The sequence below is a fragment of the Anopheles marshallii genome, chromosome 2, assembly GCF_943734725.1.
Source record: "Anopheles marshallii chromosome 2, idAnoMarsDA_429_01, whole genome shotgun sequence".
Taxonomy (NCBI): domain Eukaryota; kingdom Metazoa; phylum Arthropoda; class Insecta; order Diptera; family Culicidae; genus Anopheles; species Anopheles marshallii.
In genome coordinates this window covers 1,915,604-1,941,596 of record NC_071326.1, presented here as the reverse complement: position 1 = coordinate 1,941,596, position 25,993 = coordinate 1,915,604, and the positions used below count along the sequence as shown (strand labels likewise).

At 48.6% G+C, this 25,993-nt stretch overlaps 1 protein-coding gene across 1 annotated transcript in view; it reads right to left on the bottom strand.

Moving 5' to 3' along the window:
* The window catches only part of LOC128707190 (homeobox protein homothorax), a 159,487-nt gene extending 135,501 nt beyond the window's left edge, over positions 1-23,986 (bottom strand). The window contains exons 1-2 of the mRNA XM_053802139.1: positions 23,905-23,986; positions 1,014-1,267 (exon numbers count right to left, since the gene is read on the bottom strand). Coding sequence (XP_053658114.1) covers positions 1,014-1,267; positions 23,905-23,919 — 269 coding nt within the window. The 5' untranslated portion in view covers positions 23,920-23,986. The remainder of the gene's footprint in view (positions 1-1,013; positions 1,268-23,904) is intronic.
* Positions 23,987-25,993: the final 2,007 nt, after the last annotated feature.

The following is a 25,993-nucleotide window of genomic DNA, read 5'->3' as shown; positions in this document are numbered from 1 at the left end:
CCCCAATGCAAAAGAGCAACCCCATGCAGACTCGCATCATCGGCATGAAGCAACCAATAAAACACAGTCCGACCGGCAAACGTTATAATTTTCCTACAAAATGTTTACAATCGAGATAAAACCAGTAATTATGCGTGTTTTCTTAAATTGTTCACTCCGGCCAGCTTGTTTGGCACATCCTTGCTGGCATCAATGCGAAACAGCGTCGGAAGCGTAAAGCCGACCGATCTTGGTCGGTATGGCGAGCGAGAAGGAACCGATGGCTTGTTTCTCTCTTCATCACAACGACCGCTGGGCACACGAGCAGAAACGGAATGATTTATCGCTTTTTAATGTATTAACACGCCGAGCCGAATGTGACGAACCTGCCTCGAAAAGTCCTCCACCAGTTGTGGGCAGTTTTTAATGCAGAGTTCCCATCCAATCTAGTCGGTCCGTCTGTCCTGGGGTCTGTCTTAGGGAGGGCTGGCCCATCAACTTCATTGTGGCACGTTCTCTCAATACCATGTCCACTGAGATGCGATTAAGTGTGAAAAAGAAAGGATCCTCCTTTATTCGCGACTCGCGGGAGCGCTCGTGTGTGTGTGTGTGTGTGTGTGTTTTATCGGTTAATTTCAGACCCGGGGAGTTCAGAGCCGCATCCGTAACGAATTGATCTAGAGATCTAGAGATATTGTCCCGGAATGTTTCTCCGCTGGCCAGATAGCGCGGATCTCGCCGATGAGAAGGAGTTCTTTGTTTTGAGTCTTGTCTGGAGGCCGACTGGTGCAGTCAATTTGCGGCGGACCACAACTTCGGAAGTCGGGGAAGTGTTTCACACTTCAATCGCTCCCACCGGACTCCCCGGATTGCAGAAGGCGTGAAGGGATGTGATTACTGGAATTTGCCACATTGGACACACGCGAGCGTGGAGATCGTACAGATGGCCGGGGTGTCGTGCGTGTATTAATAAATGAAATTCCTTCCTTCCTTCGGCTGGTGACTGATTGATCGAAGAATCTGCTGCTACTTACCCGTAGATAGCTTCTTTATCTCGCTTGTGTATGTCGGGCTGCACTGCGCCCATGTGACTGGAGGCCGGTGAAACATGACTAGAGGTACCGTGATAACCGTGCATGCCGACCGAGGCAGCGGCGGCCGCATGGTTCAGGTGCGGGGAGTGATGTGGTGGTAGGCCGGACAGCGCCGGAGGTCTGTGGCCGGCATGTGGGTCATACATTCCGGCGGCACTCGCGTCCATCCCGTAGCCATGCAGGCCATCTTCGTACTGTAAGTGAAAGAAGGAAAGAAACGAGAGCGTTACCACACGTGTGTGTTCGAGAAGTGGTGGAAGAGTATAATAAAATATGGCCCCCAAAGGAAGGGATGGGATCTAATAGTATTGCTTCATTTGCAAACTCTTCCTCTGGTGGTGCCAGTGTGTAGTGGACACACGTAGGGCGAAAGAATTGACTCAAACGTATGTTGCGTGCAGTACCGGGGTGGCTGATCCTATTAAATCTCTGCTCGAAGTCATTATCTTCTACCGGCCGAACCTGCCTCAAACTTCGCCCTTTGCCAAACAGCTCGAAAATACTGACGAATGTGAGAAAGAATAACACCGATTTCTATTCCATCACCCAGCGCAAAGCCGTTCTTCACCGTGTTGGGATTGTTACGACCGCACGAACTAGACCAAAAACCTCGAGCGTTTGCGTTTTTCGGCCATAAAAGCGTTAACCTTTCTTTTATGCCTGAGTGAAGAGTGTTGAGAAGTGCTGCTCTATTGCTGGAGTGAACATCTTGCATTTGATGGTCGAATACGACAGCGGCCACGGTGATGATGATGATGATGATGAAGAGGATAATAATGTTCCATCACAATAGATCAGCCGGGAGGGCATCTTCAACAATTTGTGAGCAATAAAAGTTGCCGTATCCTCTTGCTGTGGGTTTTGATCCCGATGGGATGTACACAAAACCCGCCACGCATTCTTAACACGTGACGCAAGGGAAAAAAGCGGGTTCGCACCGAATCATCTCGGGTGACTTTAGCAATCCACCGCCCAAAACACCGACAAACTCCAATTACCTCCACAAACGGACCCTCATTATCGACCAGGACTTCCTCCTTGGGAGCGCTGGCCATGATGAAGAACTCTCCACCTCCACAACACCGCTCTGTAATCAATCGGAATCGTGCGGCTTTTCGCAAAATTAATATGTATGAACCGTTTGCCACTTGCTTACACCATTTTACTACCGAACCGCAAGAATCGGGTTGCTTTTATATCCACCGGGTGGTTACAAAACCTTTTGTAGCAGCGCAAAGGGCTCCGACGACCCCCGACAACGTCAACCGATGATCCCGACGGCGATGATGACAATGTTGATGGTACATGCATCCCACACGCAACGCGATTTCAATTTGTGTTGCACGAAACGTGCAAGGATTTTACAATGGCTCAACGTGCAACACCCCTTTTGGCTGGTAAAGAACTCGTGTTAGGGAGTGCGAGTACTTCCGAATGCGCAGATGTGTCGTTTGAATATTTGTCATTTTTCCTTTCTTTTATTTGCCAGTTCCGTTAAGTAAAAAAGGTGGCCCTTCTTCTGCACGAGCACGTGCGTGCGTGCGTGTGAATGGAGAGCAGGATAACAAAATTGTTGCTGTAAGTGTTTAGAGCCGAGCTTCTTACATCTCCGGTACGGCGCCGGAATCGATTTAGACTCCATTTTCCCATTTCCCGCATCCAACTCGCCGGGGGGAGGAAGAAAGGGTGGAGCCATAATTGAAAAACATTCATTTTATGTTTTTCGGTCCAATTCCCCACCGCATCGTTATGCCCGGCGCGTTGGTGGGTAGAAGGAAAATGGATTTTTCCACTTCCGACCAGCGGCGCAAATACGCATCCCCACTTGGAACGATGCGGGAAGCAACGGCTGATCATCAATTCGATATGAACAGAAGAAAAAAACTCCATTTTATCTTCGCGCTTCCCGCTTTACAACTCGGAGGTCGCTGTGAAACAAAAGCAACTGCGCGTACTGGTAGCCAGAAAAGACGGAAAAATGGTGTACCGGGCACACACCGCGGCACGGTTTTCGCGTACCGCTTTTCGCACTCAGTTTTCTCCCAAGAGAGCATTGAAAAACCCCTTTTATTATTTCTTGCCTTATTGTGCAAAATCTGAATCAGTTTCGCCATTCGATGCTTTCGACCGCGTAATGGGGAAAAGATGCTACGCCACGGCACCGGCCAACTGTGCATATCATATCTCCCGGCGGTATTGTTGTGCAATTTTGTCTGTGTGTGCTCGTCGTGTCGGTATGCCGCTGCTTGCCACCCCTTGTGCCGGGGTCTACACCGAGCCAATCGGCTGTTTTTGAATTGGCCCTCCTATGGGTTTAAAGCGCTCCGGTCGCTGGTCGCATCCGGACCGGTCGGAACGATTCCACCGTGAAGGGTTGAAAGATTGCTGTATTATCCCGATTTCTTTTGCTTTTCCTCTTTTGCTGCTTGTGTTTTGCTCCGCATTTAAGCGGAATTTCTGTGCGGCCCATTTGATTACAACAAAGAGGAGAGGTTGAGAACAGAAATGCATATACATACACGAATAACCAAATCCCATCCAACCGGCCTCAGGGGGTAGCACCGAAGGGGAATGAATTGGTGAAAAAATAGATATCAAAACTGCGGCACGAAAAGGGCCGCCACTCCCTTCACCGCTCGCAATGGAAGGATGCTGAGCGGATGCTACAAATCCGATGTTCCGGAAATGCTAAACGCTAGACCGGCAAACGCAGCAAGGCGAACGGTGATGAAGAAACGTGTCCTAGCCTCGAGAGGATAACATCCGTTCCACGCAGCCAACAATGGTATTGCAGACGTGTGTGAGTGATTTCCACAAACAAATTCATTTCACCGCAGATGATGCTCGTACTGATGCGTCGCAACGTTCACGCATCTCGCAAACGCCATCTTTAAGCAAAGCTGCTGTTTCCGGCCATTGTTTACACCAGCAGTTACACGAGCTGTAGGAAAGCGAACCGTATTCAGCGTATCAGAGGATCTTGTGAAACAGTACAGTTTAGCGTACATTTACAGCGAAGCTTTGAATGATTGCTTGGGACGGACATTCCTAACCCATGCGCGGTTCCATCGATCTTCTCGAGCAGATGGGCAAAGTTTGGATGCTACTCGATTAAAATTGATGGTGGAACCAGTTCTCGGATACGGTGATGCAGAGCACACTGTCCCATATACTTCACATCGCGACCAACAACCAATCGCAACGGCAACCGGGGAATGAGCTACGAATTTAAACAACTCCCCAACAAGAAGAACGCGCTATCGCTGTGTCGCTCATTAGCTATGCAGAAAAAATGCGATATCCAAATGTTTTCCCAAGGATCCTCAGGCAGGCCCACGATATTCTTGGAAACATTCCCGATGAGAATGAGCATCTCGATTTGGGAAACGCAAACGAAAGGAAGATGTGGAAGAAACCGACAGCACCGCATTGGAGCAAAGCCATGGGGAGGGACTTTGGGAAGATATTTTTGGGAGCGCGCTTCGGAACGATGATTGATTATGTTCTGGTAGATTTTGACACCAGGATTTTCGCCCGAGGAAATAATCAACAAGGAAACGTGAGACGTGGTCTCGCACCGAAAGGGAGATGGTGGAAGACATTTTCGAAAACAACAACCCACAGTACCCTGGGTTCGGGACCTTCGAACAAAAACCGAGCAACACAGATGACACACCAGAGATGCAGAAGAGATATTGTGTGCGTATTGGATTTGGCTCGACAACCAGGGCTGTCGAGTGTTGGATGCAGTTGTGGATGCTGCTTCTTCGTGCCGTGGTCGCACATTCATCGTATCGCACTTCGCTGTCGCCACGGATCGTTGTCGTTGTCGCGAACCGGGGGTGTCATCGCGACAAACCATCGCTTGCGTCGCCCTCTACGGCGGTGCGCGCAGAAACATGTGCAACCAAAGAACCACCGCACCCAACGCATCCGGCCCGCGGGATCGGGACGTCGCCATGGTACGCTGACAGACCGGAGTGTAATAATCATCATCAGGGTACTGTGGCTGTATGTTTTGCCTCAGATATCTGGTAAAGATCACCGCGCGGGATGATCCGCTGCGACGGTGCAGGATGCAGGACAACACACATGCATACCCCTTGTTGGACGCGCTTGTTACTTGACACTCTCGAATGTCTCCCGGGAGAGAGTAAGTCATTTTTCAAGCAGCTTAAACCCTCGAATCCATCCACGGATCTGTGCGACCGTATGCAGCCCGGTCCGGGGCCACATATCGGCGGGCGGTATCTGTTTCGGCGATGCTGGTGATGGTGAAAGCGAGGTAAATCTCATGTTTTTCGTCGACATCACACAACGACGACATAACTAATTTCCCAATACCCGTTTCATCGCCCTCACGACACACTACCCCGTCTGGGTGTTGGGTGGAGTTCCCGCTTTCGAAAGCAAACTAAGGGACGAGATTGGATGTGGTCCGAAAAGTGTTTGCTGTACAAATGAACTCGTGCCGTACTATCCCCAGGACATGGTGAAGACTCAACCAGCTCCAGATTCCAGCTCGTGCACCCCAAAAAGCAGGGAATGCCATCAGGTCATTTGCTTTGACCGATTAAACCCGAAAAGGGATAAAATGGGAAAGGGGTTTTTGAAGAGCTTCGATTCACAAGAACACACACACCCACACCCACAAGTGAGTGCTCCGCACGCAACGTCAGCAAAACTCACAACTCCATTACTCCGCTTTCCCAAAGCAAAGCCGTTATGATATCGCTTTCAAAACATACACGCCTAATGTCGCTTCCTGCACGAGAGCGAAAGGGTTTCTCAACTGCGGACAGTAAATAGTCGAGTAATTGATATTAATACAAACCCGAGCCACCCTCATCCGGATAGCACGAATAGCCGGCTAAAGGCAGACAACCATTTACTGATCCCTTTGACCTTTTCCACCTCAGTTAACGGTCTCCCAGCCAAGGATCACCGCATCGGCGTGATAAGAAACATCGGACTCATCTAGGAAATCGGTCTGCCAGGTCTTGGGAACCCCGGCAGCCCCGGTTCATTCCATCGCTGGTTGTGCCCAGTATCTATATCAATTAGGACTAGAACGCCGTCGGGCGACCGTCAAACCATTTGCATAAAATTAGGACACGCTCACACACCGGCGGAACAAGTCTGGCCGCACCCCAATGGCTGCGGTGACATCACAGTACAAACCAAAAAATCACGACCACTCCAAAATACTTACATACACCCACTCTGCCACTAGACCAAACATTAACATGCATATTATCTGAAACGCAGTGACAACGATGGGTTGTTTTTTATGCGTGGAGCTGCCCGGGAAATTCACGCCGGGGGGTTTTCCTTAAGAAGTTTTCCAATTTTCAACCAATCAACCGACACATCCGAATGGCCAATTATGGTGTTCCGCCCTCCACCCAGCATCAGGCTGGTTACAAGTTGATATGGAGATTCTTTTTAGTATCGCCTATCGACCGTGCTCCATCGCAGCCAGAAGAAGCACTTCGTGCGAATTGAAATGTTTTCCTTTGGTGCTTTTGTGTCGCTCTCTAGCCCCGGCAAGACACAAGTATCATCCTCTTTCGGTGAAGTGAGTGTTTTATGTTTTGCTTTTGGGGAGATTTTTTTTCCACCGCTGTTTGGCTTCTACTTCACGACAAGAAATAGAAGGTTCTTCACGCATTGGGGGTGACCACTTAAAGGTGAATAGGGATGGGATGTAGAGTGTGTGAGTGTATGTTTTTTTTTCTTTACTTCAATTCCTCTAAATCGCATCCCTCTTACTTAAAGTGCCATATAGTTTGAAGATGGTTTTTGTTTTCGCTTTTCAGAGCACCACTGAATTTGAACCGGATCGTGGCATTCGTGGTCGGATCGGCACGATCGCTACCAATGGTTAGGAGGTGATGGAGGAGCACGAAGGGATTGGAAGAGGGCATACAGGATCGATTACGACCTATGAAAGATTCCGTGGAATTGTGTGAGTGTTTCTTTTAACCAGACCGTTCAAGCAGCTCTTGAAAATATCAAAACTCGGCCAAGAACCGAGCGTGTGTGTGTGTGTGTGTGTGTGTGTGGAGTCTTTAAAAAGCTCTAATTGATTTCGAAGCACGCCATGTTCCTTTTGTACCCTTCTCAACCTCTCCCACATGCTCACACTCTCCCAGCTGCTTTTGTTGCCTGTTGATCACCCTTTCTTCATCCCCTTTCCATTGCCAAGGTGGGATGGGGAATCATCCCTTCTCGCTTCACATTCTTCCCGGTCATGCTCGATTGATCGCTCGATTAAATGCACACGAACATTGTTGCCAGCGCGGTGCAGCGCGGTCGTCGCTTGATCGCAGCGGATCGACCGCGGATCAGGATCAGGTTTAAGTGGTGATCGTGCGCAAATTCCCGCCATCGGGCCACGGGGAAGATGAAAGGCAGAGCAAATGAAAAGCGGGAATGATTTTTACAAATCATGAACACCTTTTCCATCGCTCGCTATGTGTGTCTACGCTGCAAATAAATTCCATTGGCCATGGTTCCCGCTGGACACAATGAGCGTCGCATTGCGGGAGGGTATGTAAAGAGAACCCTCCCTGCTGAAGCCTCTCTGGACCTCGGAGTTAAACCGGCATGTCACGCACGCCCAAATGGTCACCCCCTCTTTTGGGGGTCTCGATTCGATCGACGATCCGTATAAGCGCGTGATTGATTTTCGCCCTGTTCGATGCTGACCAGGCGAAGCTGTCTTTAGAATCGACCTCCATCGCAGCGAAAAGATCGACCAAAATCGGCCAGTCACTCTTACTTGTCAAAATTTTCTATAGACCTTCAGCTTACGGTTCAACATACCATTACAAACAGCGAAAGAGCAAGAGAGAGAGAGAGAGAAAGAGTTGGGCTAGCGCCCTTTATATGTGGCTTTTCCTTATGATTTTTGAGAGCCAGCGCGTCGGAACCGGGCGCGTCTTGCCGTCTGGCGATGGTTTTGTAAGCCCGTAAAGTGATGTTTGCGAGCTTCTGAAAGACCGCCAATAAAATACCCATCGCGATCTATAAGCTGCGTGCAACTGACACATACCGGCAGAAGACCCGTTTGGGGTTGTCCAATCAATTTGATCATTTTAAAACCAGCCGCATCTTGCAGCGAATAATGGAAGGGAAAAGAAAACAGCGCCACAGTGTACACTTTCACGCACCTACCAATTTCCTCCTTTCGGCAGGCACCCGTCGAGTTATTATATATTGTGCCATAATATCTGGAACCGATGCCCGTCCGTTCGTGGGCGATTCTTTTGTCCAGCGTTGGGCGATGGTAAAGTTTTTGAATAAATTCCGACGCGGCCCGGCATAGTCCATTTACGCTCACGTTCAAATTTAACAGAGTTTCCCTGGGTTGATCGGCACAAAGCCACCAAAGCAGCCCATACGCACAGGAGGGCGGTCGGAGAAATTCAATAAAACCAGTCAAAAGGTATTACCTTCGGCTAGATTCTACGTTCTTTGGGCATCCTCCGTGATCCGGACCCCTCAACCGATCCCCACCAAACAGCTTAGCCATCTTTCGCAAAGGGCGCGAAATGAAAAACTCCCGAGCAAAAACTTCAACTCGCGTATCCAACTCAGATCGTCTTGGTGTGAAGTTATTTTCATCGTCAGCATCCCCAGCATTCCAGTCGACGAACGAGTGGGCGGCATTTCTCGAACAAAAGCCCTCAGTTCACCCAAAGAAACTTCAATTGCTTTTCTTTTGCATGTACACTTTCGTACGGGCTTTAGCAAAAAACCGCAGCTATTGTAATGGATTATTAAAAACAAAATTATGCAAATGAGTTCCCAAGGCGAGAGAAGAAACTCTCCGTCGCGGTCGAGTGTCGCGCGTTGCGTCGAGAGGCGGGACTTTGGTGCGTTTACTTGGGCGAATTTTTATTGGGTGTTTGCTCTGTTATCATGCGCTATGCGGAGGGTGATGGTTCGGGAGGATGTATTTTGTGTAATTTTGGCCGCTTCTGCTCTTATGCGTGTTTAAACGCTACAAAAGACCGGGATCGAGTGGGATGTCCAACCGGACCGGACAGGAATTGGGTTGGCGGAGATGTTGGTGGTGTCGGAGCATCGCAAAGTTCTGTTGTTATCACCGTCACCAGCACACCGCGCCGCACCTTCCCGAGTTCCTGTCCACCCGCCCCAAAATCACATAACTTGAGAACTTTATTTTAATTAACTAATTATTTCAACGCTAAGCTACCCCACTTCACCGTGCCACCGCCGACCGTAACACCGATCGGCGCCGATAATAATTTTAGGACGAGTTTTATGGCCCGTTCTCCACCGTTATCTTTCACCACAATGGAGGCCCTCCACGCGCCCTGTCCTGATCCGGGGAAAATCCATTAGGCCAAAAATGCGCCTAATTACCCACACTCCCGTGCACCAGCGGGTGGAAATTAGCGGGGGTGGGGGGTTGTTTTGCAAAAATTTTGCTAACACAACAACCTCCTCGCTAAAACGATATGGCCACAACCAAACAAAAAGGCAAAAACACCATTTCGCTATGGTTACGCGTGGCTAATCTCTTGCCGTTTCCGAATTCCGCTGGGTTAGAGGGAGTTTGGGTGCGAGCGTGTGGCTGTGTGTGTGTGTGTGTGTGTGTATAAGCACATTAAGCACAATTAAAACAAAGCAGAAAAAGAGAAACAAAACTGGAGGCAAAAATGTGTAAAATCGTGTGCGCGAAATTTATGCATAATTATTATCCGACGCACCGGAATCGAAAATACCGCCCATTCCCCGGTTTGGCAGGTTTTATTTTGCAGGACAGAATATATTGTTGTTTTTTTTCTTGGGGATGTTTACCAGAGTTGTAATTTCTGTGGCCACCCTTTCATATCGATGCTTTGCAGTTATTTGGCATGCCGGAGACAACCGTTTCGATGGCGAGAACATTGGACGGCGTGTAATTTCCCAGACGACCCTTCTACGGTGGGTCACAAGGTTGGAAGAACAGGTGGCAGCAATTCTAAGCACGGGCCAGACAAAAGTCACATTTTCCCGCATCGCACATAAAACCACGCGTGGAGTGTACGTGAAATAATTTTATATTAATGTGCCATAAAATATTGAGACCCCGCTGTCCACCTGTCCGATGCACCCGAACGCTAGCGCGCGATGACAAGTAATAAATAAAATATCGGCAAAACATCGTAAAGTACTCACCGCACCGTTGCGGACCATTTCCCGCTAGCGGACGGAACTTGGGCATTAATGTCCAGCCAAATCCTGCACAAAAATGATAGGAAATAATTATACCCACGGACCACCCAAACCACCCCCTGCATAATGGTGGCCAACCGGGGGGTTATGCCCCTTTTCGAATCGTTTCGACCCGATCGCTTTTGGGGTCGGACCTCTGGGTAATTCGCAGAATTACCACTGCCTTTCAGCGACCCAAGAATTTCTGCAAGAGTTTCGCCAGCGTGCGTGTCACGTCACATTGACAGGAGTTCCCTGCATTTCCGCGTACATGGCGTACGTCCAACTCCGTCGTAGTAGGGTGAAGAAATTTGACATATCGGGATACCGACGGATGAACCTCCCTGTGCGGGTTTCGACCCTCTTCTCCCGATACATTTTTCTACACACATTTCCATCAAGGTCCAGCCCGGGAAAGAAGGTAATAATTGTACATTTTTTAAACATTTATGCCTAAATTACAATCAACGACTTTCCAATAGGCATAATTCACGCAACATTAAATATTCATCGACCGTTCATTGATGGCGTACGTACCTCACCATTCAGCACTAGTAAATTACTTCACTCCCACCCCTTGCAACGGTACGTGTGTGTGTGTGTGTGTGTGTATGTGTGTGGGGGTCGCCCAGTTCCACCGAGGGTTAATCGATAGGGTGTAAAAGGGGGCAACTAGAAAAAAAAAATGCTCGCTAGAATGTGTTAGTCACACGCCATGCCTTGAACGGTTGGATGTTATCGATCAGTGCTCTATACATAAGACTGTGCACAATATAGTCGAACGCATGGTGCGTCGTTTTGTACGAGCTACCCACGACTGTTCGATCGTAACAAGCGATCAATATGAGATGGAGTTGGTTGATAAAATTGCATTCTTACAGATATGCGTTCACAACATTATGCGAGACTCAACGCACGGGAAGGGTTCTGGCATTTCGATGTCTCATTGCGCCAAATGTTGCGTTCTTACCGTCTACGCCCTCGCCGGGCTCTCACACAAACGAATGCGTGATCGTGAATGACTTGGCACAAAAAATCCCATTTCAATCAAGGAACGGATAGGACAACACAGCAACATGACCCGGAGAAACCTTCACGCAATGCACGCTATCCTGGGGACTCTTTAATGCTGCTTTTAAAGACATTCAGGACATTCGTGGGTAGACACGTCAGTGATGGTACGGACTATAAAATTTGTCAACTCATCTCCGTCGCTCGGTTCGAACCCTGCTGTGTTTTGTCCTGCGTTCCCTCGAGCGGAACTGACTCAGCTGTTGGGAAACTGAAAGTGCACACTCATTGCGTTGTGCAATGCAGTGCCAACCAAGCAGCACAGCACCGAACGTGGGCCTTATGCGACACTCCGAATCAATGTGGCCGGCTTTAAAGCCGGCCAGGACGCACGAAGTGGCAGCGAAGTTGAAACACAATTCGTGGTGAGATGCCGGATAGGAAATAGGGCCCTTCTGCTAGTGGGCCTCAAAATTAACATACACCCTTTTGTGTACGCCGCACGGTCGCATTGGTCAGTTTGGAGTTTTGCCACCGTGGAGGAATTGTGTACGGTGAATGAAATCGCCAACAACAGGGTGGATTTGGTCCTAGGTAAAGGTACAAGGAACGCACGTTCTACTGGTGTAGTGTTGCTCGAGTCCTGCACGACCAGAGCACAAAACCCAGACCGACTATTCGCTCGAAAACGGAACGCATGCGTATGCGTGCCGTGCTGTACAGTGTCGTCCCTAGTTTTGTTAAATGGATCGAATCGAAGGGAATAATAATGTAAAGCCAGGGAAGATAACAAACTTGGTAACAGAGAGCCGACAACCGAAGGGAAAACGGAAAATGAACGACAAACAACAAATGGAACAAAAAACGCACACACACACACACCAGGATAGGGAAGCCGTTGCTGGAGGTCCTGGAATGAAGGGAACGTGCGCGCTCCCGGAGCCAAAAAGGATCATCAATCAATTCTATCCCCTTGGCCGTGTGGTGTACGCGCTGTGCCGGCCATTTTGAAATTCATTACTTACATGCCATACGCAGGCAGCAACCCGCCGTTGCCGAACGCCGTGAGGAGCCTTCAGACGGCAACTCGACGTAAAACTAATAAAGCAACAGCAGCAAATAGGCTCCCTCGGTTTCGCTGTGTCGCTAGAGCGCAAAACGCACCAGACGACAGCAAAACTGCTGGAACTGACAGCAGTTTGAAGCTGAAGTGGCAGTGGCAAATCGTGCGCTCGCTCGGATGAATTTTTGTATCGCCGTATCAACCCCACGCATCGCTCCCGCAAACATCGTTAATAAGCTTTTGCAGGGAATTAAACCAAACACAACCTTACACTAGCGATCGGCACGGGGGAGGGTTCAGGAATTCTGGAGTCGGTTGAGAAACCTGCAAAGCCCCTAACGCCACCGGAAACAAGACTTATCTTCCAGAATTCCCGAGATCCCGCAAATCGGGTCCCAATCTCCGTCACATAGCGCGCCAGATGGGAGAGATGGAAGAACGGATTTTGGGCGAAAAGTTTTGCCAAATTGGAATGTTGTTCTGTAACAACGCGAATCATCACTGTGATAACTCGTTCGCCCCGTCGAACAAATGAGTACCGTCTCCTATTGCCTCTCCTATCCTGTATCTAGATGGTCCCCCGTTCGCCGTTCTTGCCGCACTCCGTGTATCGATTCTGAACAGGAAAACGAAATTTCTCAATAGCCTCAAAGCTGTTTGGGGCCCTTCTCGAAAGTCGATTAGTCGAACAAGTTGAGCGCTGCCGTATCGCTGATAAAAATGTTGGAACTTTCCCCTTGTTTTCTGAGGAGCCGGCGGAGGAAGGTGCGCCCCGAAAGTGTTGGTTTTGGCCGTATCAGTTCCATTCATCGACGGTGGTAGCTCGACTCAACGGTACACGGTTTTCGATAGGGTTCTTTTCCGCCAACAACAGCGTCAACTTCACCAAACAAAAAAAACAAAAAAAAACAGAGCCGGGAGAGATTAGAACAGGCCTGGGACCTGGAAATGATAACTTTCGCAAACACAAGACACGATTTCATATCGCACCTACTGTACTGGCGATTGCTGGAACAGGAGCGTGGGGAGCTCCAGTATTTCGGTACAGCCAGTTTGTCTAGCGTACACGATCATCGGCCAACCGTGCCAACTCGGTACGGTTGTTATCAGCAAGCAATTCTAACACCTCTGCTTGTCACCTGAGCGATGTCGTCGTTTCAGTTGTGGGGCTTATTTTGAAACACAGGAAGCCCTAGCAATGACCAGCGTAGCGTGTGGGTTGCGCGAAAGGACAGGCAGCGGCAAATGGAGTGGAGCAACCAGCAGCGTGGATAAAATAATTCAACAAATCTGATATCACTCGACCGGCCGATTCGCGAGATACGATGTTAGGTTTGTTTGATTTATTTAACAGCGTTCGAATCTCTCCCAAACAACTCGATTGGTGCGTTTTGATCATCATCGTCTTATCAGGTCGCTCATGCATGTACTGCACGAGTTCACGACCGGTAAGGGCACCGTAAGATGGAAGAATATATATCCGTCCAATAGTATTTTATCTCGCGGTGTTCTGATTACTTCTGCTATTAAACTTTGCATCGAATCACCAGCCACGACACTGTATCCGGCCCCGGGGTGTTGACCGATAGCCTGCCCACGGCATCTCACCATTAGCGGCTGCCGAGATTTTGGAAAGTGCTCAAAATTGAATATGATAGGCAACATGAAAAAACGGAAGCCGTTTCAGCCGCACAGCGTACTAAACGCTCCTGACTCCGGGGCTCCGTCAGAGGTGGACAGCAGATTCTGGTTCTGCTCGTTACGGCAAACGCTCTGCCAAACTCGTGGGGTTTTGGCATGGTGGTAGCGGTGGCCGGTTGTTTGAAAATTGTGATCAATTGAAATGGAGAGCCATCGTTAGCGCGTGCATCGTTTTCCTGCCGCCAAACACTGTGGTCTGTGTGCCAGCAGAATTGTCGTCAATTGATGTGAACGAACGAACGCAACGCAGGCTGACCAGACCCGGCAGTGCCAGTGTGCCGTGCATGCTGGTTTCGGTTGCTCGGGCACGGCTTTTTAGGGGTCTCGCATCGCATCACCCCTGGCGGATGCTGGTTCGAAGTACGCACTCATGCTCATCAACACCGACACCGTTTTCAAGTGTCACAAACGTCATCGGAACGTCAAAAGTGGTCCTTCTCTGCGAAGTGTTCTTCCGCGGAATTGAACGGCTTTTGCCATCATCGGGTCGGGGACACAAACTCACCCTCCCACCGTTCCACGAAAGTGACCGCCGAAGGATCGGTTCGGTAAAGCAACATCATCATCATCATCGGCGGCAGCAGCAGCACCATCAACAACAATCTCATCGCCCGTCATCCTTTCCTCAGGTGTATGTCAGCGACTCCGGCGGTATATATCACATGGGCACGTTTGGTCGTTGACATACATTCCGACACCTTTGCGGACACGAATAAACGCTCACAAAAAATATCTATACAATTCTAAGAACAACCCGCAACAACACCCAAAGAAAAAAAATCATTCTTAAAGGGAATTAGAACCATAAAAACCATACACATTCTAGAACTGGGTGGGCCCCGGACCGGTGCTCTGTCTGTGCGGGATGAGTTTTACACTGGTCGCGAGAAAATAGTCACCCTCGAAAAGACTTTACCGCCGTCGGGACGAAAAACATCACTTCCCCGCTCGGAACATCGGGGAACGTCATTAAGGGGATTGTCAAAAATCAAGCATTCGGCCACGGGTTCGGACGAACAGCGCGACTGAGGCAAGAGAGATATAAAATATTATAGTCATCATCTTCGTTGCCGACAACTCTGAGACCACGGTCCCCGATGGTGCAAGGGCACCGGTCCGTACCGTGCCTCCCAGATTTTGGGAGGATTTAATGTGCCCAAAAATCATTTCACGCCAGGCCATTCCGTCTAACGGCGTAACGAAACGAAGCATTCCTCTTTATGACACACTGTGTTGTGTGGTGTTGGGACGGAGAGGGCACGGTTTGGAGCTTCGAGGGTGAAGAAATCCGACAAGAAACATCAACCAAAACAACACAGAGCGACACACAGGTACGAAAGGCTCGTCGTCCAAATCTTCGCGGGACACAAAGATTCCTGTTTTATGTGCATTTTTTTCCCGTGTGTTTCACTTTTTGTTAGCTGGTGCTTGGTGCCCATAGTGATTACTTTTTTCTCTGACTCCGCATATGAGAACCATTTGCCTCCATTCCGACAGTCCGCAGCTATGGCTGACGGATGCTACAATGTTACGTGATCTATTATCACAACCCGCTTCCCGAACGTCCCGAATCGTTTGCCGCGTTGGTGCACATGTTTTGTCACCTAGTTCCCCGTGTGCTCGAGTGACCCGCTTTTGTTTCGACAACACATTACGGCCGGGCCCGGGGCTGTGTGCTTACAGATATTAGCTTTACCGCATTATGTCATACCGGTTGTAGCAGGCCGTAGCACCGTCGGGAAGCCTTTTTAACTCGCTGACCCGGCGCGCTCGTGGGAGGTATTTCGATCGATCCGAAAAAGGGGGCCGAACAAAACGACACTCTCCCGAATACCGAACGTCATACCGGCCGGGGTACTGTTGCAGTCGTCGGCACTAGATTTATTTCCTGTTCCTGTGACCCTTTGCGCCTGCACGCCGGCATCCCTATCTGCATCTGGGACACCATGGGGGTACCCCCGGATGGTAACAGACGGTCTGCGGCAGCGATTTAACGATCGCTAACCAAAAACCTGCTGCGCGTTCGTGTGAACGCTAGCCATTTTTAGTGGCGTGGTGTCCCGCCGGGGTACCGGGGCATTCATTACGCGCCGTACGCGATTCCGCTGGCGATAGGCGATCTGGCGCTGGTTCTTGTTTTGGTTGCCAGACCCGGGGGTTGACCTTTGCATGGGTGCTCGCGGGAATCCGAACCTGCTACTAGGGCAGTGCAAAACGTTTCGATTGAATCTATTCGCCACCCTTCCCAGTGTTCCTTCTCAACTATTCGCCGAATGTATGAGGGACATTACAAGTGCAAATCATCCGATAAAGTTGGTGGTTGCAGCAGGGAGTGCGAAAAGATCTGTTGGCTCGATAGTTGACAATGTAAGCCAAAGGACGAGAGATAATTGAAGTGCGATATCGATTGGTTTTAGCGTTATTAGAAATATGACACTAACGACGTAAAATTACTGTCACACAATCGATCTTCCAGCCAGCCACAAATCATTCCTAACGCTTTCAGGAACTAACGCGGTTTGGGCTACCAAATTTGAGCTACAGCCACTAGACAGTGAGACGACCTTGGAAGGAATTTTATTGCAATTGCCTCAAACCTGGACCTGCCAGCTTAAAAAACGACAAACGGCATCGCGGTTCGTGCAGCTTTCGCCTGCGAATGTTTCAAACGCGCCACAGCCTCACGAAGACCAGCTCAAAGCAGCAACAGAAATGAAAGATCATTCACAGTAATATAATAATTTCCTAACTGCATATTATTTAATTTTCCCAGTCCGTTTCCTAGACCTCTTAGCGGACCGAGCATCTCGTCGGCTCTTCGTTCCTGAGCTCATAATTTTATTGCTCGCTTCGTCCTCGTAACTGCATCCTGGCCGAGGATAGAAAGAGATACCCCGGCATGTGTTTTTTGTTGTTGCGCTTCATCTTCACACAAAACCTCCGCTCCGAGGCAAATGAAATGAACTTTTAAGCGCTAGAATCACACCCTGTCATTCCGATCAACGCCCTTTTTCAACCATCAAATAACGATAAACTTTTACGACTGTCATTTTATACCGCATAATTATACGTATTTTGTTGTGTGTATCGTGTTTTGTTCGTAAGTTTCGCTTTTCGTTTCTTTACTTCTCAGCCCCGTCGTCGTCGTCGTTCACGAATTGGATGTTCTTATGCTAGGATTGGTTTTGTTCCTTTTATTTTCTTTAGGATGCAATTCTTTACATTTCGACGCTGTGTTCCACTAGCTTTCACTAAGCATCCAAGATTGGTTTGTACGAAAGCGGTGTTGCTCTCGCCGATGAATGGATTTTACAAGCCTTCAAATGGAATCATTTTTTCCTTAGAACAGATTAGCAAAACAACACCCTTTGCAGATCGGTTAATATGCTCGTGTTTGACCATTTCCGTCAACGGTCCTGTGGTTTGGTGGGTTTTGCACATTCGCGAAACAGCCTTTCGACACTTGTCTGCATCAGATGCGTCGGAATGCCGCCGTGTCGGAATGGTTTTCGAACCATTTCCAGCCGGCACCCATGCGAGGCGCGATCGCGCGAGTGTGCGATCACCATCCGCGCCCGTGCATGAGCAAGAGACAGAGCAAACAAAAAACGACAGACAAATCATCACCATCGTCATCGACATGGCATCCGAGCGTTACGGAGATCCCATGGCACCCGCGTTCCGTTCCGTGTAGTCCACAGACACAAGGTGCTGCGGTGCCGAGGGTGGAACCATTTGCCAAAGCGTGCTCCAGAGAATGCACGATTCTCGGATCGGGTTGAGCAGGGCTGGATTTCGGCCGTATCGCACCGCATCATCCGCCACAACACCCGGGACCGTCGGCAAACGGACGGAAAAGCGACCGATGATGACGATGACGATGAGAAATGTGCTCCGGATTAAGAAGGTCTTTCGCGCAGGCCGGTACACCAAGTGCGGGCCCCATTACAAACGGCGGCATTTATTTAGCATCGACAGCCGTTGTGTTGCCGTACTTCGACACCGATCACCTCCCACCGTGTGGATGTGGACGAACCGCAACATTTGAATTATCGCTCCACCGAGATACGTGGCGCGATGCGCGATGAGGGAAAAATGATTCCTCGTGCAAACGAGGCGGAAGGCAGTAATTGAATTTCAGGGCCTCCGAGTTTTCGATCTTCAACTGTGCTGTCCGTGCAGGAGGGACCATTCGCATTCGAGGGAGGGAGGGAGGGCATTCGGAGGGATCTGGTACGATCTTCTTCTCCGCGCCGGACGAAATGCGGCGGTGTTTGAGAGACTGTTTTTGTGTGGCAGCGTGTTGGCACGGTGGCACCACGAGTGATGCAATGCAACAAATATCCATCTTTTGGCCTTTTCCCGCCACGACGACGGCGATCGGTCGATGATTAACGCTACCCCGAGTTTCCCCGAGTGCCATATTGCGATCGATCGCCGGGAATGGGCGACCGGGCTATTTTTATCCCCACTAACACCGGCGGATAGGAAGCAAAATGGTTCCCAGTGGAATTTATTTTCTAACACGGAAAAACCTTTCCCCAAATGGGTGTTTTCACCTTTTTTCCCGCACTAATCTTCCCACTCGTCACGGATCGACACGGATAAAGTGGGACGACCGTGGTGGGACGACCAAAGCGTCTTTCAAATGCAGCCTCCGGCGGTGGAAGTGATAGGCCCGGAGTCGGGGAGATTAAACAAATAATAATTTATATATTCATGATGTTTATCTCGTCAAGGATTGTATACAATCGATCACGCGCGTAATAATCATACCGAGCACAGGGGTACCCTTCGGCAGGTGAGAACCACAGGTTCTTCTTCTGCCGCTGCTGCCGCTGTTTGTCGTAAGTAGGTTCCGAAGTGGCCCTCACGCAATATGTATGGGGGTTTTCTTTTCCTCCCGCACCCGATCGTTAGTCAAAAATAAAATACCGCCACGGCCTCAACTGCCGCTGCTGTCCGGCGGGATTGCAGCTAGCGCAAGACGAGTTTTCTTTGGAGAAAAACTAAACACACCTTCCTCTGGTGTCGATAAAGTCCCGATCCAGTCCTGAAGGGCAGGGAATCGGTCGGAAAAAAATAGGTATTACTTCTTTTAATGGCACCGAATGAGTGTTGGTGGTGGTCTGGTTTTTCCAAAACCCAGAACTTGCACGTTTTCCGATCCCGATTGATGTTTTCGACAGAGTGCGAGCGAAAAACAGGGTACTCGCCTCCGTCGTACTCGCGTTACGGAGCTGTATTTCATAAAATTTGTTTGTGGTGTTTGGTACAACCGGCCCCCCGAAAACCAACAGTGAAATGAGCATTCTTTCGTGAGGTGTACCAATGTTTGCGTAAACAAAAATGTTAGAAACGTTTTAATTTTTAGGATGCGCCTCTCTGGGTTGCCGATGGATTTCTGGCATCACCTTCGCGGTGTAATGATTTATAATAAACTTCGGTTTGAATAATATCACTTTCGACTGCTAATCTCTATATACACAGACACACACACACACACACACACACATGAGTACACACACGCACAAGCACATTAAACATGGATCATCACGCATTGGAGAGTGCCGGGCAGAGGCAGATTGCACACTCTACATCACTATTTTTCATCGATTGCAAACAAACCGACACAAGATCTCGATGATTGTAATGGTAACTGATTATTCACGTCCTGAAGGGCCTGCCAGACCGGGTTTTTATTTCGGCAGCACATTTCACACTTAATCAATCAGATTTAAGACGGAGTAAAATCATTTACTTGCCACTATTTCACTGCCTAGCTTTTGGAAAGACAACAACACTTTGGAACCCGAAAGAAATATACGATCAATGTGCTGAAAGGCGCTACAACTCCCGTCAAGAATTCAATCTCACGCGTCCTAACCGGCTGGCAAGTGAACAGTTACGCGGTGAATTGCATTATTTAAACGGCGATCGCTTGGGCGGGACGCAAAATCGTCCCATAACCATTTTTATGGCGGTTTCGTATGCGAAATAGATAGAAAATTGCACTTCTCCTAACGAACCCAATGTTTTGCCACGCATAGCCTCACAGCTGCAGTATTAAAGTTGATTAAAATGTATACGACAATCGCAGCCTCATCTCTTGCCCGTCCAACATTCCCGCTCCAGGCAGGGAATTCCGTCTTTTTTCGTGCATTTCATCACATTTTAAACTTCGAAAGGTGTTCTAGACACAGAACGGGGCCATTTCGGCCACAATTGCCATCCATAACTAGTTAAATATTAATAAACATCCAACGATGGCTGGTACGCACCAAAATCCACCCCCTCGGAAAAAAACCATTCGTGCCCATCTGTTGCCAATTGCCGCACGGAGACGCAAACGGGCGGCGAATAATAATCATTACCGGCTCTAAGCCGTGGCATAAGTCAACGTCAGAAAATTGACGCTTCACAAATATGCATGCTATGCAAACACAATCTTTTCGGAGTTTAGCGAGGAAGAGAAAAAAAGAACACGAAGCTATTTGAACGCAAATTTCCACATGGCCAATACCGGGTTACGATCTTCGTTTTTCTCGCGTTGAACGTTTATACGTGTTGACGGTTACTAGTAATCGGGAAAATACAGCATCGAGAGTAGGGCACCACACCAAAAAAACACACATCCCATAAGACTAGCAGCAGCGTTTTAGCAAATAGGGAAGCAACAACTGCTGCCGCTATCAGTGTATGTGGAGGGAATTATGTTTTTATGAAAATGTTGTCATAAAACGAGACGAGATAGTTAAGAAGGTTGTGAAAAGAATTACCCAACCAGCGAAAAACCATCCCGTCGCTTGGATGAGTTTGGTGTGCGTGCCTACTGCCGAGGGCAAGAATATTTGCCGTCGCATAAGGTGCAGCAAATGGGAAGATGAAACTTTGGGAAAAAACGTATTCCCGTCGCAACATTTCATGTCGTAGAATATCGCAAAATTTAAAACAAAAGAAACGGCGATGGAGAATTGTTGGATTTGTATTGAAATCCATTGCTAACACAACTTCAAACATCACACATCTCGTTGAGGAGTTTGAGATTATAACAACATCTACCATAATTCACGGATGGATGGTGGAAAAGAGTAAAGGATTTGCCAGGAGTTCGCCTCCGTAACGGACACACTCACTAAATATAGAACGTAATAATAATTCATCACGGTTCGCAATCAAATGCTGTGCGCCGTTTGGTGTGCTTAAGTGGGCGTTCGGCAGATCGGTGAGGGGATTTATTTCCATTTGCTTCTTTTTGTTACGCAGGACAATCTCTCAATTTCGCCCGGGCCCGCGGTGTCACTCGGCTCGCATTGCATTTCCCTATTAGACATTTAATTACCCGTTCAAAAGCCATCGTCATCATCGTCCGTTAACCGGTGGTTCTCGAGTTTAATTCGTATCCAGGCAAGAGAAAGTGAGAGATAGGGAGAGAGAGAGCGCAAGGGAAAAAGTACACGACACGGCATTGAATCTGTGAGATCACAGCGAAACATCAGCGCACGGCAATCGGACACACAACACAAATTGATCACCGGTTCTGTGCGTACAATCCGCGCATTGAAGTTATTTGAACAGAAAATGCTTTCCGGCCGGTTGCACATTACGTGGGAGAGGGCGGTTTAGGGCAAAACGATACACACAAGCTGTAGTTAAGTCATTGAGCGGTACAAAATATGAAGCCCAGGCGGCCCTCCCGCTCAACTGGCCAACCAACCGGAATGATTGAAATAGACATCAGAGTTTCGATCAGGCACCGATCATGGCAGGCTCTTCGAAGGTAAATCATTGTTTTGCAAAGCACAGTTTTATATCGACATGCTGATGATGATGGCAATGCAATAAAAATGCGTGCAAATAAAGTTGCATTAAACTGCGATCGAAAGGGATGCGGAAGGTCTCACTCACTGTCAGCCACTAATGCCTTGTTTATTGTGGAGAAGTTTGACCGAAGGAAACCAACGCATGATATTCGTAACACAACCCCGCTTGGTAAAATATAACCTTTTTACATGTTTCATCATTTTTACAATCCAACACGACATGTTTGCTGCGGGAGTTTGATTGCGGGGACCGCTCGAGCATGAGGACAAGTCTGCTGTGAATGCAAAAAGAAACTTCACCAAATCCAGCCGTCACGAAATAATCATTATTAGGCCGTGGTTGGATTTCAACGATTTTCAGTGCAGACGAACAGTACATTCGCTGAGCATTTCTTTGCTTCTCATGGGGAATGTGATATCCGTCGCATCACGACCACCATTTCGAGAGTTCATCTCACAAGGATCGCACAACAACGCGTTCCACTGGTGTTTTTTTCTGTATATCTTCTGTCAGCAACTCAGGAGACAAACTTAAAAGGCATGCACGTAGCTTTTGCTTCAGTGCACGCACTACAGCTTCACCATGCCATAATGATTTGCGAGCCCACAGCGGGATGTGTGTGTCCTGCGTGTTTATGACAAGTTTACGATCACCCGAAAATCACCATCATAAAGAGTTAATTTTTGGATACGTTTCCCTTTTTTTCTCAGGGATGCCCGTGCTATTTACTCTTCTCGGTTCGACTTTTAATTTGTGTTGTTTATGGTGTTATGAGTGAGTGTCATTTCGCCATTCGCCCACCAAACGGCTGCACAGAAAAAGCTTTACATTTGTGCCCGAAACCCCGAAACCAAACGGTACAAATGTGACCTTCGACCAGTTTACGATCACCGTAAGATCATCCCTGGTGTGCGTATCCTTTCGGGTGTTCCCGTCGTCCCTCGGCACCTCAGGTAGATCTTCGTCCCAAGAAATTACCATCAGCTCTCTTCTACGCCCCCGGTATTTGCCATTTTGAGGGGCTTTTCGAAAATCCAATCAAGTTTGTGTTGTTTTACTTGTTTTCGCCTTTCACCGATGCTTTCTTCTTTCGGCGGGATTAAGTCAGAACTTTGCCGACAAGCAGCGGGATTGTACCTGGGGTGATGAAGGAGGTCAACCGAAATTCCTCTCTTCGGTACACCTTTCGGTCACCATCACCTCCATCGCAGTGAGGATCGCTCTTTTGCCAGGAGTCCTCCCATCCCTTGGTGAACTCCTGCTGGCAGTGCCCGCAGTTAATCAAGGGTCGTGGCGCGCTGTTGCTTGCCAAAACTAATATGAACATCTCCCGCTGGCATTTACATACCCACACACACACACACACACGCACTGATAATCAGGGTTTTTATTATTGGCACAAACTCTCACACACTCTGGATGACTTTCTGTTTGGTTCATCGCACACGCTCCGAAGAGATATTGGAGGTTTATTTACCAAGAGCAGAAGGACACCACCAAACACTACCTGGCCGGACGGCCAGTTCTTGGAATCTCTAAGGCCCTCGGAAGGGAAAAGAAGGCGGCAGAAAGGTGTACTGCGCGCGAGTGTGTATGTGTGTAAAAACATCTTATAACATCATCCCGCCCGAGCCCCAGAGCCCTGTTCCGCCGAAAGAGATTATGGCGGTACGGAAAATTTGCATTTAAATTGAGAATTCTCGAACGACGCGATGGACGGATCTGACCTGTCCCATTTTGCGGTGTTGCCGCGGGTCCGCAGAGTGGCCAAAAAAACAAAAATCCAACACCGTTTTGTCGCATGTTCTGGCGGGTTCTTCGCGAGGAACTCCAGACAAGGCGAGTGCCACCACCTAATCCTATTCACAAATGTGCCGACATTAATATGATGATTCGAGAGGATCGCGAATGATCGTCTAAAAGACCCTCATATGTCCAGGGTTTTAACTCTAGCGTTAACTCTGCTCCAAAGGCAGGAAATTTCATCCCCAACAAACAACTTACCCTAGGCTGTGCCATGTGTGTAGATCGTTGAAGTAGTCGTCGTTGTTGCCGGAATGTTGTGCGCCGTTGCGCTAGGTATGTAGGTAAGCCGGGACAAGCCGGTTCTGTGGTTTCTTTCTGAGCAGCACACGCAAGGAACACAGGCTACTATAACTCTTCGGTGTACCGCGAACTGATATTTGCGCTATTCTTCTACTTATTTCTCTCTCTCTCAGGAAGATCCTATTATCTCGTATACACACAATTACACCGCACACATACACTTTTCACACATACACGCATCCATACGTGGGGGGGAGGGGGAGTGGCAGGTTCTTCGCACCCTGCAGGCACCGCGATATATAAACGCACTTCTATACGGTGGCACCATGCATGCCGTTTGGGCGCGAATCACTTCCCTGTTTTGAACACGGATCTCCCGGCGTGCGGCTGCTGCTGCTGCCGTCGGAACTATGCGTCCGGGGCGCACAAACATACACACACGCGCGCGTGCACAAACACACACGCTCACCGCCCAATATCACTGCCGGACGAATGCATTACTACGACCGATTCGGGGCCTGTGTTTGCGACAGATGCGTTCCGATGCAGATGCGATCGACCACGATCATCTGGCGTACCTCGCGATAGCGGCCACAACTCCTGCCCCCTTTTGCCGGCAGCACACCCTTGCCCCTCAAGATCTTCTGCTGCTTCTTCTTCGTGTCAGTGTGTGCTGGTGTATGTTTATTTGGTTAACAAACGGATCCACACGATTAGAATAGTGCGTTTTTTTTTTCCTGGGGGGCAAATAAAGCTCACTTCACTGCTGGCTGTTGCTTGGTTTTGCGGTGTATATATAAAGGGTATAGATGTATAATTTGTATATATATCTCTCTTTCACTCTGTGTGTGGTTGCGTGTTTTACTCCCTTTTTGCCCTAGGCGCTTACAAGCCGAAGGTACTTTCTCGCATCTAAATCTATCATCAGTTTCGTATACTTTCACATCAGACCGCGGCCATCTTATGGAGGCATATCCCCATGTGTGTTTTACTTGGTTTTGTTTTACTCCTCCGCGTTACTCCTGCGGCTCGATTTCGGTTACCTCGATCACCGGATGATCGACATTGCGGCCCTCGACTTCCACGGAGAAGTCCTGGTTTTTTTTTCCCCCGAGAAAGCCGGGAACACGGGGTATTTTATGGGTTTTGGGGGCTGCGTAACGTCGCTACACGGTCGATAATGTTTCGGTTGGTGCGGTCAGCATAGAGCAGGGGGGTGTTGTGAATCGTTGTTTTTTGGTAAACTTTTTTTCTTGCTTAAAAATAAAGCTACGCTTTTGTTCCTTCCTCTCGCGGGCCAACTGTTGTATACACCTTGGCTTTTGCTTTTGACGTCCGCGTGTCCTGCTTTGTGTTACAATATATTCGTATACCTTCTGTATTTAAAGTGGGGGTTTTCCTTGCTTTGTTGTTCTTGTTACCGCGGGCGATTGTGTGCTCCTAGGCGTGATGAAAGCATTCAGTTGCCGACTCTGTCGCTCCGTATCAGTGCGCTTGTGGTAATAGTAGATGGAGTAAAAGTAAGTAGTAGTTGCTCCAGCAATAGTTTTGCCGTAAAATGTGTTAATTCGCTCTACTGTCGAACCCTTTAGCCAGCTTCTTCGATGCTTGCAAGTAGTAGTAGTAGTAGTTGTTGTTGGTGATTATTCTTTTCCGTTTTGTTTTTGGTGGTTTGGTGGTTGCAAAAATGCCGTATACTGTTGTAGGAAACGGTGATACACGTATCCCGCTAGGTTGCACACGAACCGAAATCACATCCTGCTCGGTTCCTCACCGGGCGAACACGGCTCCGTTTTTGCCGTCGGCTGGCCGCGTTACGGGTACTGCGGTGAACGGTTTGCACGCAAATTACAAAACAAACTTCTCGCTGGAAAATGCGCACACTTTTCCCAAAACACGAATGTCACACGAAGGAATTGCACGCACGCACGCGAATTTTCGTTGTTTGTTACCCGGTTATATTTGAATTCGGATGCCGAACAACCAACACACTAGCGATGATGATGACGATGGTGATCAGAATGCAATTCGGGGAAACGAAACTAAA